Source organism: Erinaceus europaeus, chromosome 15, assembly GCF_950295315.1.
Source record: "Erinaceus europaeus chromosome 15, mEriEur2.1, whole genome shotgun sequence".
In the NCBI taxonomy this organism is placed as follows: Eukaryota; Metazoa; Chordata; class Mammalia; order Eulipotyphla; family Erinaceidae; genus Erinaceus; species Erinaceus europaeus.
Genome location: NC_080176.1, coordinates 57,185,160 through 57,199,555, shown reverse-complemented (window position 1 = coordinate 57,199,555; position 14,396 = coordinate 57,185,160). Strand labels below are relative to the sequence as shown.

Here is a 14,396-nt window from a genome sequence, read left to right as displayed (position 1 = left end):
ATAAGAGGTTGGATATATCTGTTTGAAACTAATGAAACGGAGTAAGAGAGATATATGTTTAGAAGTTCTTTGAAAAGAGAAGATATTTATAGACAATAGAATCAAGATTTAGGAAGAACGGAGGTGAGAATGGGAACCCAAGGGGGGGAAGCAGGGACTTAAGGACAGAGGTCAAAGTGAGTTGAATATAATCTTGTAAGACAAAAAAACATTCTAGAATCATATAGTAAGAGAGTGAATCACTTGCCTGCCTTGTGGGCTTTCTACCAAGGGAGCCATTTCAAGGAACAAAGGTTATGAGCATCTAGAGGATTATGACTCAAGTGATTCTTAAAAAGTATAGGACTTATTCAGAGATAAGTTTCGAAGGTACCACTTAAAGAGACATTTTAAACTCTCATGATTCACTTTTTGGAATTTATTTAGTTACTCGTAGATTCCAGAATAAAAAGAAAAGTCATATAAGATATATATATATATATATATATATATGCTAGTAGCAAATATTTATTACCTGTTTTTGTCAGCAAAAGGTTATCCAAGTGCCTGTCTCCAACTCCAAGTATATATGTGATCACACAATATCCAGCTGCAGTGAGTTAAAAAAAAAAAGAATTATGAAAAAAACACACAAATCTGATTACACACATATCAGTTACTTAGAAGAAATCTGAGTCACTTTAATTTCAATTTGCTTACTACTGTTTTGATGCCTCAGATAAATTCTCAAATTACATTTGTAATCTTAGCTCTATAGTTTTTTCACCTGAAACTTGAAAAGAAAAAAAAAACTTACTACTTGCAGTGAAAATGTTTCGTAGAGCTCTAGTTATAAAAAGTCATTTACATCAGGTTAAACCCAGCCTGTGAAATCTTGGTTATGAAGTGTCAAGCTATTAGATAAAGATGACATATTAAAGATGATAGTGAAAACGAAATAACTAATGAAGTCAACCATCCCACAACTTGGTTATCTACAAGATAACAAAACTAAATGCAAGGTTAAAAAAAGTCATTTGAAAAACAACTGCAAAATACAAGCATAGAAAAAACCAAATTCACTTGATAACATTCTGAAGTACTAATAAAGTACTTTATTCTTTTTTTTCTTTTAAAAAATCATGAAACGTGGCACCTATTGAACATGCTGTAAAGCGAGCTACTGAAACCTTCTGCTCCATTCCGCTGACTAGTAAGCTGTATAACAAAGACAAGTCGCAAATATGTTTAGGTCTAGACCAGTATTTACAAAATGTGTTTATGCCAGCCAATTTGTTGGATGAAACAAATCAACATTGCAATACGTGTTAAAATAATAATGATAGTAATACATGCATGCAAATTCAATAAACATTACGGTTCATGTGAGTTTGGTTGTAAACGCCTCACTAGAAGTCAAAAGTGACTTGAACATTGAAATCATCATTAGACTAAGGTTTAAAATGATTTTAAAAGGGCCAGGTGATGGCAAACCTGGTAAACGTGCATGTTACAATGCCCAAAGACCTGGGTTCAAGCCCCCAGTCAGCATCTGCAGGGGGGAAGCTTTACAAGTAGTGAAGCAGTGTTGTGAGTAACTCTATCTCCCCCTTCTCTCTCAATTTTTGTCTCTATCCAAAATAAATAAAATTTTAAAAATATTTTAAATATTTATTTACTAATTAATAAGCTAGATCCAGAACTGTGTGCATATGCAGCACCAGGGGTGAACCTGGGGTTTCACACTTCAGAGTATAACACTTGACCTACTGTACCACCTCCCAGGCCAGGCCATGCTTTAACTTGGTAATGACCAGTTAGAAGTTAATGAAGACTAAGACCTTGGGTAGGCATATTGCCTTCATTTCACTAACCTCTTCTTGAATGAGCAACCCCAGGTTCTAAGGATTTGAACCTAATTTTCTAGGATTTGAACCTACTTTTGACTCTAAAGCCCTCACTCATGCTCCCCCCCTCACTATATAACTCCTCTTCCCCAAAGTAAAATAGACAGAATAGTCAATATGTTTTTAAAACTCAAATGTATTTGTTACAAATAAGTAGCCATACTCTATTTTTAATATTTTTTATATTTATTTATCTTTTGTTGCTCTTGTTGCTTTTTATTGTTGTTGTAGTTATTGTTGTTATTGATGTTGTCGTCGTTGTTAGATATCACAGAGAGAAACAGAGAAAGGAGAAGACAGAGAGGGGAAGAGAAAGATAGACAACTGCAGACCTGCTTCACTGCCTGTGAAGCAACTCCCCTGCAGGTGGGGAGCCGGGGGCTCTAACAGGGATCCCTACGCCAGTCCTTATGCTTTGAGCCAGAAGCGCTTAAATTAATAAAAAAAATCAAGTTCTATAGCCCCTGGCTCCTCACCGGCAGGGAAGTTCCTTCATAAGCGGTGAAGCAGGTCTGTAGGTGTCTATCTCCCCCCCTCTTCTTCCCCTCCTCTTTCCATTTCTCTCTGTCCTATCCAATCACAACAATAATAACTACAACAATAAAACAACAAGGGAAACAAAAGGGAAGAAATAAATAAATATTTAAAAAATCAAATTCTATCAAAGCATCAGTAGCAAGTTCTAAGATAACCAACAACAGCCCAGGTGCTGGCTAATGGATAATGCTTTGAGCAGTGCTACTCTACAGCACTGGCAACATCTGCAGTTCTACAAATGACTAAAGCTATTCCACTGAAAAACTAGACAGCCAAATGAAATTAAGAATGATACTGTTAAAAGACAACATTAAGGGAGTGGGGCGGTAGCGCAGCGGGTTAAACACAGGTAGCGTAAAGCACAAGGACTGGCATAAAGATCCTGGTTCAAACTCCCGGCTCCCCACCTGCAGGGGAGTCTCTTCACAGGCAGTAAAGCAGGTCTGCAGGTGTCTATCTTTCTCTCCCCCTTTCTGTCTTCCCCTCCTCTCTCCATTTCTCTCTGTCCTATCCAACAATGACAGCAATAACAACAACAATAATAACAACAACGATGATAAACAAGGGCAGCAAAAGGGAATAAATAAATAAGTAAATAAAAGACAACATTAAAAACACATGAGAACTTAGTGTGCCTCATTACTGAATGCAACTCACTGAGAAACTGGTGCCTGTTAAGGATATAAAATGCTGATACTGTGCATATAATAACTAATACAATAAATGCATATAATAATAAAGAAAACTACAATTTTCCAAAAGAACATCACTATATACTAGGGAACCTAACTGTTGTAACTATTTCTTCTTAGTTCTAAATGATAACTGATTTCATCACCAGCTACAAACTTGGCTTCAAGTTGTTTCGCTACCCCTACTCAGCTAGAACACACATACATACATACCCACTGTGTTTTGACACCAAATCCCCATGTAACTAGATATGCATGAATTATGTCTGTCACTACTGATAGAGCAAGATGTTCTTATAAATGACTTTCTACCATCAAATTTGCCTTCACAGTGACAATTCATTGTTGTTACTGAATTGTTTTCATGAAAATGGCAAATGTATACGATGCTAGAGCCTCTCATACTACCATAATGGTTAAAGTCATAAATCTGATAGATAGGCATGTCAATGTTTTCTACCACATACGATACACAAAGGTAAAGGTGAAGAACTTAGGGTATCTCAAAATCGTTCAGGAGAATTTAGAAAAAGAGCTATCTTTTAAAAACTTAAGGCAGGATTGGAAGGATCTCAAGACATTTTTGAGGAGATAAATATCAGAATGCACTCAGAAGATAATTTTAAAAAAATTTTATTTAAATTTATTTATTTAATTATTCCCTTTTGTTGCCCTTGTTGTTTTATTGTTGTAGTTATTGTTGTTGTTGGACAGGACAGAGAGAAATGGAGAGAGGAGGGGAAGACAGAGAGGATGAAAGGAAGATAGACACCTGCAGACCTGTTTCACCGCCTGTGAAGTGACCTCCCTACAGATGAGGTGGCAGAGGCTCAAACAAGGATCCTTACGCCGGTCCTAGCACTTTGTGCCAAGTGCGCTTACTCCGCTGCACTATCTCCTGACTCCCCAGAAGATAATTTTAGGGAAACTGAGGCTTTACTTCTCCACTATAACTGAAATGTTCTATCTGTTCAAGAGAATCTTGCCTAAAGGATGTGAACTGTACACCGTCCTGAGAAGGTTTTTATGAAACAGCTGATTTAAAGTAAAAAAGGGGATGGAGATTTAGTCCAGCAGGTAGAGTGCATTTCCTGCCATGCATGTTGCCGACATTTGAGCCCTGGCACTATACTGTGATAATTCTCACTGTCTCTCTACATGAATGAAAATGTGTCCTAGAATGATGAAACAGAGCAGGTGCAAATCCCTCTCCCCCCACCCCCCAGGCAGGGCGGGGAAGAGATTGGTTCAGCAGGTAGAGCACAGCACTTGCATGTGTGAGGCTCTGAACTTGATTTCCAGCACTGTGGGTACTGAAGCTGTGTTGACATAATTTTCTCTCATAAAGAAATCTTTTAAAAATTAAATAAAATACAGGATATGCATACAACCAAATGATGTGTTTCCCTTTACTTAGTAAAAAATAAGGGTGTGAGAGAATAATCAGTAGTCTTACATCTACATCTACTTGCTTTGACACAGACTTGGGACATGGCATAATCTGGGAAAAAAATCTGAATGTTATTGCTTTCTTATGCTCTGTGACAAGCCTTACACATCTCTCTGTAGGATGAAAGTCTTATATACGCAGCTATATGATAATGTCCAGTAACCAGATTCTAGTACACAGCAGCAATTGGTTAAGCACTGAATTGTCTAATGAGAAATTCAGGTAGTGGCTTCATCTTCTGACATTACCTGAAGTGACACCAACCTCACTGAAGCATAAAAGATTAGCTCATAATACAGCCTGATACACAGAAAACAGAAGGCTATTCAGAATAGGATAAAGAAAAGAACTGTCATCAAATGAGTTACCAGGGAATGAATACATCTGTAATACTGGGGGGAAAAATTATGTGAATTGTCCAATAGTGACAATAATTTAAATTACTATGTGTTGTCACATGAAAAATTTTTACTTTCATTAGCTCTTTGGAAAAGTGGAACAAAATAAAAAAGGCACAACACATAATACACTGTTTCAATAGTTTTACTAAATGAAGATTCTTTAAAATTTTATTCAAGATTTATAGCTTTATACATAAGTATCCATTCAAGTAGAGAAAGAACTATTCTGCTAAAAAAACAGATATATGATATAAAGAAGTTTATGGTAACTATCTGAAAAATTAAACAAAATGGGTTCTATATAAATGTATGAGGGTCTCTACAACAGCTGATACCCTCAGAAAGGAAGAGCTAGCTATGATGAACTAAAGATGGTCACTTGCTCTTTAGCATATTTTCACCCAGGGTGTGTGAACTATATCTGTCCCCACCTCCCTTAAATCTAGACATCTCTGAAGCTGCTCTGACTTAAAAAAAAAAAAAAAAAAATTGGATCGAGGTAGCAATGCACCTGCTTCTTTAGTCTAGGCTATCAGGTGCGATTGGGCGTGTTTAGGGTGATATGGCCGCAGACTGTCTAGGCTTTCAAAGACCAACATTTTGCACTGTCTTGTCTCTCAGAATTCTCTTCTTGGAACTCAGCTAGTGAAGTCCAAGTCATAGAGTGGCCAGGGACAGAAAAGATAATTAACAAACCTTGTTAGCAGACAATACAAACTGTCAGTTATGTGAGTGATCTGTCATCTCAGTTGTTTAACCTCGTTAGATGTGTCCTGAGATGGCATGTAAGCAATGCTTCTCAGATCACAGAAAACAGACTTGAAGATGTGAGTAAAGCAGAGAGAGGGAGGGACCAGGCTGTGGCGCATCTAATTGAATGCACCATGCCCGAGGACCAGGGTTTAAGCCCTAGTCCCCACCTGCAGGGTGGAAGCTTCTTGAATGGTGAAGCAATGCTGCAAGTGTCTTCCTTTGTTTCTCCCATTCTCTCTCTCTCTCTCTCTCCCTTCTTTATTTCTCTCTGTCTCTATGAAATAAAGTAAAAACAAGAAACAAAAAACATCCAAAGGGGGGGGGGGGCGGGAGTGAGTGCTCAGCTATTTATGAGTAAACTTTCATGCCTGAAGCTGCACTGCCCCAAACCACAACATAAGGCAGGGGTGAGCAGTGTTCTGCTAAAAAAAAACAAAGAAAGAAAAAGCAGAAGAGAGAAGAAAGAGGGTAGGAAAATGAAGTCATCTGAATTGCTACATGAAAAAAATGATCTCTCAAGAAAATTAAAAAACAACAACCTCTTAGGCTCTAAACTTCACGAGGACAAAATAAGTGGATTATTTTAATTAATCTCTACCACATGCTATCGTTCTACTTCCAGGAACTGACCACGATTACTGACTGTAATTCAGTATCATCATTTTTAGCTTTCAAGATTTATTTACAATATAATTACTCCTGACTGAGACCTTTCTAACAGTTTACCTAATTGTGGTTAATAAAACACGGCAAAAGTCTAGTGGAAAATTAATCACACCAAGAAGAGGTAACTTCTAATCTTAAAGTAACTAATTGACTGAAAAGTTATATCGATTAAAGATTACAGAGAACTTATATCTCTAGGGGCCAGACAATTGCCTGCCTATGAGTGCACACATTACCATGTCCGAGGATCCCTGTTAAAGTCCCCCCATCACCAGTTACGTGAGGGAAGAAGTGGACCAGTGCTCCTGATGTCTTCCTCTACTCTCTCTCTCTCTCTCTATTCCTCCCTCCCTCTCACTTTCTATGAAAAAATAAGCAATGATGGTGGAGCTATATAGGCACCAAGCCCATGCAATAATTCTGGTGGCCAAAAATATGTATCTATCTATATGGAGAGAGGGGGGAGAACTTATATCTTCTTACTACTATTATGTCAAAACAATAACATCTACTTCTTATCACTATTTTACATCTTTTTATTTTCTTATACAACATTACAGCCAGTTTGACAGTTTGTGTGCCAATAATATCCACATGCAAGAATGCTGACTTCCAATATGAAGTACTAGAAGATAGAATATCTGTCGTTAGTGTTCTATCAATGAGACCCCACAGAGCTCTCTAGCCTCTTTCACCAGGGGAAGACAGACATCGGACATATGGACATATTTGTTCTAAAGAAGGCCTCTCCGCCCACCTGATCATGCCAGCACATTCATTTCAGACTTCAATTCTCAATAACTGTAAACAATGTCTTTCTGTAGTTGATACATATCACAGACTCTAATATTTTCTTAGAATGGCTCAAAGGACTAGCGCAACATCTTAATATGTATAGATATGAGTGGGTATGGTGCTATCTGAATAGCCTGCTTCCAGAGAAAGGTGTAATTTGAAAAGTTTACCACAGCTTTTAACGTAAGTGTCCATAACTTCAGCACTGATCCCATATGGTCCATTCTCACTTGGAGCGTATTTTCTAAAAAAGTTCTGCAAAGGAGATTACATGTTTATAAATTCTGTACAGTCTTTAAATTGGGCATATTAGAGCTTTAAATATGATGAAGTGTCTGGCATATAACTTAGTCAATTATAATAAAAATAAACAACAAAATAACAGTAATTGTAAAATGCCAATGTCCAGAGCAGAAGCAGTAACAGAAGCCAGAAGGCCTACCTTCTGCACCCCAAAAAGAACTTTGGTCCATACTCCCAGGAGGGTAAGTTGCTAGAGGAAGATGACCATAGGGCTCTGAACTCCAATTCTATCAGACCCAGACAGAGGAGGAGAAAGAAAAGGAAGGAGGAGGGACAGGAGGAGGGGGAGAAGGACGAGAGCTACATTTCTGATTGGCCACCCAGCCTCCCATCTTTTCTTTTTCCCTCCAGGATTATTGCTATGGCTCAGTGCCTGCACTATGAATTCACTGCTCCTATAAGCTATTTTTTCCTTTTGTCGCCCTTGTTGTTATTATTATTGTTGTTATTATTATTGTTATTGCTGTCATTGTTACTGGACAGGGCAGAGAGAAATGGAGAGAGGAGGGGAAGACAGAGAGGGGGAGAGAAAGATAGACACTTGCAGACCTGCTTCACCGCCTGTGAAGCAACGCTCCTGCAGGTGGGGAGTTGGGGGGATCGAACCAGGATCCTTACGCAGGTCCTTGTACTTCGCACCATGTGCGCTTAACCCGCTACACTACTGCCCGACTCCCATTCTCTTACTTTCTAAGTCATACCTGGGCCAACTCCTCAGTTATGAAACTTTCATTTTTAGCACTACACAGTTCTCACAATGACTGATTTTTATAGTAGAAATACACTCATGAATTGTATAAATATTTATAAAAGTAACTACTGCACCTGAATGCTTCCTTCTGTGTCAAGAACTTCGGCAACTGGAACCGACTGGATGAACTGCATGAAGCCTACACAGAAATACACATATCAACACCACCATGGCCTTTGGTCACTCGATTCAAATAAGGACCCTGCTAGGAAGGGACACTCACAAGTAGCAGGTGTGACTTGGGAGGGAAGAGCAGAAAGGCCAAAGAAAAAGATGGGGGTGGGGGCTGCACCTGGTTGAACTTACATGTCACAGTGGGCATGGACCAAGTTCAAGCCCCCACCCCATCTGCAGGGGGAAAGCTTCATGAGTGGTGAAGCAGGGCTGCAGGTGTCTCTCTGTCTCTCCCCCTCTCTATCTTCCCAACCCTCTCAATCTCAAAAAAATAGCAAGTATATATAAATATAGATATATAGATAGTTATAGAAATAAAAGTCAACTCATATATGGCCTTGAGAAAACCACTGTAGTTTCCAGTGGAGAGAATGGGGACACAGAACTCTGAGGATGGAAAAGGTGTGAAATTATACCCTGCTATCTTATAATTTTGCAAATCAGTATTAAATCACTAATAAAATAATTAAAAGTTTCTATAAAAATAGATTTCATTTGAAATATATACACTAGAAACTTGAACAACTTAAAGAGGTCTTATTATAAATACTATACTGATATAAGTAAGTATGTGCAAAAAAGGACCAAGGAAATTTTTAACAAACCTCATTTAATGTGTATGCTTCTCTAGGCCAATTTTCATTAGTGTGAACACACACACACACACACACACACAAAACACAAAATAGGTTAAGCTATTAAAATCTGCTATAGAATTTCTTTGGGCAGTTTTATAGCATAAATATTAAAAGATTCAAAATTTCACTAACTTTAAGAAATTTGAAATATTAGAATGTCAATAACAACCAAAAAAACTATGCAATGCTCATGGGTTATATCTAATTGTCCACGTCCTACTAGTAACTGGAAATGGTGTGAGAGGTACGTAAAAATTCCTTAAATTACTTTCAGTAAAAAGAAGATAAAGTGGACAGCATAAAGGAGAACAAAGTGACACAATAAACTTGGCAAGTATGGGATCAATAGGGACAGGAAACAACTAACCTATGAAACAACAATTAGAGCTGAGTGCAGGAAAATATTAGGCTGTCAGAAAAGTCATGACATATTTTTCTGCGCAAACAGGTGTCATGACTTTTCCGACAATCCCACTAGGTTAGAATTACAACCAACCCTAACAGTTTTGGCAAGCCTTACCTTATCATTATTCGGATGAAATTAAATTGCACAATAGCTAGAGGAATACATGCTTTGTTTCCGCCTCACACTATAAACTTGGCACTCATTCATGTGAGAGGTACATATAGTGTTTCTATTACGTAGTCAGAATTTTTCCCGTTAAAAAAATAAAACCATGACTCTGTCTTCACCGGCTGTGTATGTTTACAAGTTCTATTGGCATAAATACAGTGAGCAAAAAGGCACTAGGACAAGGAATAATGGTGGAGACCCAAGTTACAAGAGAGCACAGAAAACGTTTGTCCACTGAGCCATGTTTTGAATGACAGTAAAAGTTGTGTGGTAAGGTTTTAGAAGACTGTTAATATCGGTAACCCTAGCATATGTAAATGCTGTACCTGAGAAAATGGAAGATGGCCAGCATGACTTGTGTCTGCGAAGGAAGTAGGGGGTTGGGGGGAAGTAACCAGACAGGACAGAGTCTTCTGAGGCAGGTGTGGCAATCTGCCACACCAAGCCAAAACTTCAAAGTAAGGAAAGGTTATTCTGTGCTACTTAACTTTTGCTTAAATTCTAAAAGCAAGTGAAAATTAGGAAATAAAAAGTAAACAGAAGATGTGCACTTTCAACAAGATCATTCTAAAATGAAAATGAAAACAGGAATTGAACTATCAAAAAAATCTGATGTGGTCAGCGGAAGGGCAAATGATCTAAAAGATCTGTGTGTAATTATCCAAGATATCAAAGAGTGAGAAGCCCTAAGGATAACAAGACTATGGGATTTATCATAGGAATTAGACAAGCACTCTGAAGGGAATCTTCCACCAAGTTTTCAGAGGTTAGTCACTCTTAAAAAGGCTTCAAAGGCTGGGCCTTTTGTTGCATCCTGTTGAGTGCACACATTAACATGAGGACCTAGTTCAAGTCCCCAGTCTCCACATGTGAGGGAGAAGCTTCATGAGTAATAAAGCAGTGCTGTAAGTGCCTCCGTATTTCTCCTCCTTTATATTCTCTTCCCTAATTACTCTCTTTCCTGTCAAAAAAGGGGGGGGGCACCAGGAGCAGTGGATTCATCATGCAGGCTCAGAATGCCAGTGATAATCCAGGTGACAAAGGCAACATCATTTGCTGAATGGTTTTAGTAGGTAGAGTACAATAACTTTCAAATGGTAGCTCAAAACACAGAACATCAAGTACGAAATAACAATTGTAGCAAAACTTGAATAAAAAGAAACATGAGAAGGTATTAACTTTTCATTGAAAAATGCTATTGAGTGATTGCAAGAGAGGGTTAAGAGGATGAAAGGAAAGGTAGGCAGGCATATATATTCAGTTGGTCTTCAGCATTACAAGTGAAAACTCAATAACATTCTTAGGAATAGTCAAAACTAAAAGGGAAAAGTATACCCATCAACATTGAAATAATCAAGGTATACAACAAACTTACCATGTTTTGTACTAGTGGCTAATACTTTATAGGGAGTCAACTTCAAATCCAGGTTTTCTTTCCTTAGCAGCTTTGATAAAACAGATAAAATATATTTAATATAAAACACTTTCATAGGTAGGCTAATTACAGTAGTTTACTAAAACAGTGATTTAGAAGGTAAGCATAAAATGAAGGCTGAACTACATTGACCAATTTTTTTTTAATTTTTTTTTTTTTGTGTGCGTGTGTGTGTAGTGCCAGGGTCTCATACATGATGAATTTCACTACTTCTGAAGAGAAACTCTTCATTATTCTGGTTTCAGATAGAGAAGGAAGAGAGGGAGGAAGAGAGACACCACAATACTCACAGAGCTTCCCCCAGGTACTGTACTGTCAAATCTGGGTACTCCTCATGGGTTAGCTAGATCCTGATCCATTAAAATACTCAATTTAACTTTTATCACCAACATAAGTTTACATATTTATCATATAGCAACATCTCAATGTTATTGTAAATCAGTGTCAGAGGTTTACAAAAAAACATTAGTATTTCTCCTAATGATTTGTGAAATCCTTTCTGGACAGAGATTATTTTAGAAGTGAACAAAAAGAAAATCACTAAATCTGATATTGAGTGAACTGGAAAAAAATTACAAAAAAGAGCAATTGCAGTTCAGTCTAATGCTCATTATATGAGTTATTCTGCAGTGTACAGAAAGAACTAAATTTGTCCAGGGTCAAGTGGAAATTTCTCATCCTTCTAGGACTATACCTGAACGTTACAAATACTTCTTTGCTACATATGGACTTAACACATACACAAGACCAGAGTTGACTAAAATCAAGAAAAAAAAATGTTTTCAAAGACATAAGGTTATGTTCACCTTGTCCATGAGTGAAATGATCTGAAGAATAAGTTGATCTTGACGTAAATCATCCCCGTGCTTAAATATGACTGGATACTTGCCGCCGTCTTCTGTCTTAAAGAATAACTGTGCAGGCATAAGAGCACTCTGGAAATAAAAATAATGCTTTCAGAGTTGGATGGAAATAAATGCACATTATTTACTATATACAGGATATGTTGACATGTAAGGTGAACAACCATGTAAAGGGATCTACAGAGATGTGACAGGTTGGCAGAAGCTGCGCTTGGAGCACCTTAGAGAGTGAGCTAACAGAAGATACCTGGTCTAAAGAACACAAGCTCTAGAGTTAATCATGGAAGTGAACAGCACAAAGAACAGCTGCGATTTCCTTACCTGTAACATAAAAATACCTCCGTCTTACAGAATTGCTAGGAAACCACAGACCAAAAGGGTGGCACCAGGTTTGCTAGAAAGCCGAAATTTTAGAATATTTATACATAAATTTTTGTGTATTTGTCAATACTATTTTATTTTACTATTAGTCACATAGTAGAGGAATCAACAATACTAGATAAGTCAAGAGTCCTGGATATTTTAACAGCCTCATTTTGTAACTTACATGCTTAAACTTCTATTCTACACAATAAGGAGGTTTAAAATAAATCAATCTCTCTCTCTCTCTCTCCCTCCCCCCCTCCTCATATTCTAGAATACTATATGCTTTTCCTAGAATCTAATTTTTCATTAGATGAAATCTTGATGAAATGAAATCAATGTAGCTTTCCACCACCCCCCTTTCTTTTTTTTAGGAGCCATGGGGATGAATAGGGATGGATGGGGACACACACACACACACAGCTTCAGGACTTTCAGGCCCAAGTTTCACTGGCAAGAGTCACAGTAAGTGAGCTACAACAGTGCCAGAAAACACTCCTGTAACGATGGAACTTGAACCTGGGCCACAAAAATGACAAGGCATTTACCCTACCCTGTTAGATATCACTTCAAAAGGTCTAGCTCTATATTTAAATCAGTAGACAATACAATTAAACAAAGTGTCTTTAGGAAAAACAAGGTTATTAGCATACCATTATTTTTAAAATAGGTCAAAAATTATTGTGGTAAAAAAAGATATCTCCTATTGGTTTTGATCACTAAGAAAAAATACATACGGACATTTAGAAGACTTTATAATAGTTTTAAAAATGAGTCTGAAAACTGTAGGAAAAATATAACCTTAATTGGCTCATTCCAGGAAGAAGGAGCACTAAAGCATTACAAGAATAAAGGAGCAAGCATATGACAAAGTAAATAAAATAAAATGTTAAATAATTGGGTCACAATGGTAGGTATAGAGTTGTATATCATGGAAAACATTCAAGTTGCTGTATGTTTTAAAAATTCCTTATAATAGGGAAAACCATCAAAAATACTATAACTACTTCTAACAATAATTTCATAACATATAAAGTTTGACTTCTATATATCATGCACTTGAAATATAGTACTATATGTCAATTATACCTCAATAACATGCTTCAAATAACATGTTAAAAACTTAAAATATCTATGGAGTGAAACTCTGTAACTTATTTATCTATTTACTTATTTATTTTTAACCAGAGTGTTGTTGAGCTCTGGTTATACTAGTGCCAGGAACTGAGCCTGGGACCTTTGGTGCCTCAGGCATATGAAAGTCTATTGTTCTACCCTGACACCAAAACTCTAAATTTTAAACTACATTACACTTGGAGTATGCTTTCACTATCCCACATAAAATATATTTTAGAAATTACCTCAGAAGCATTTAGGATGCAAAAAATGACTAGGAATTACAATGTTAGAAATATGCCCGTAGTGCTCTAAAATCATTAATTCAAACATCCAATATAAGAACTTCCAAGGATGCTCACTTACTTAATGGGTAGAATAAAAAGCCAAAACTGAAAATTAGCACCAAAAGATGTCATGTGATATTTTGTTGACTATGTGTGTTATGAACACATGACAGAGATGCGATTACTTTATAATTAAGAACTAAAAGGGCTTAATATGCCCAACAACAGGAGCAGATATACAGCATTGCACCTAACTCTTCCAACTACTGCTCTTTTTAATTTTTATTGTTCCTAGGGTTATTGCTGGGGCTAAGTGCCTGCACAATGACTTTACTGCTCCCAAGTGTCTCCCCCCCCCCCCCCCCCCGCTTGTCTTCTCTTCTTTCTTTTGTTGACAGAGAAACTGAGTGAGAAGAAAAAAACACAGAGTGGAAGAAAGAAAACAAGGCATCTATCTGTAGTACTGCTTTAGCACTCATAGTAGTTTTCCCCGACCCAAAGGACCCAGGGCTTGCACTTGGAGTCTCACACATGGTAAAGTGTATATTCTATAGAGTGCACCAACACTCAGCCCCCAATGCTTTTCCTTATGTCCTTTCCCTTTCTAATTGGGGGAAAACAAGTAAACAATAAAAAAAAAAAAAAAAAAGTGAAACTACCTTTTGATTCATTGTACATGACCAGTCCTCAGCAAACAAGATTATCAGAAGTT

At 37.3% G+C, this 14,396-nt stretch overlaps 1 protein-coding gene across 2 annotated transcripts in view; it reads right to left on the bottom strand.

Moving 5' to 3' along the window:
- PIK3C3 (phosphatidylinositol 3-kinase catalytic subunit type 3) overlaps positions 1 to 14,396 on the bottom strand; it is a 134,079-nt gene that overhangs the window by 33,048 nt on the left and 86,635 nt on the right. For both annotated transcript variants that reach the window (XM_016193414.2, XM_060173799.1), the window contains 5 exons: positions 11,862 to 11,990; positions 10,996 to 11,065; positions 8,309 to 8,373; positions 7,351 to 7,435; positions 515 to 589 (listed from right to left, as the gene is read on the bottom strand). In XM_016193414.2, the coding sequence (XP_016048900.1) occupies positions 515 to 589; positions 7,351 to 7,435; positions 8,309 to 8,373; positions 10,996 to 11,065; positions 11,862 to 11,990 (424 nt within the window). The remainder of the gene's footprint in view (positions 1 to 514; positions 590 to 7,350; positions 7,436 to 8,308; positions 8,374 to 10,995; positions 11,066 to 11,861; positions 11,991 to 14,396) is intronic.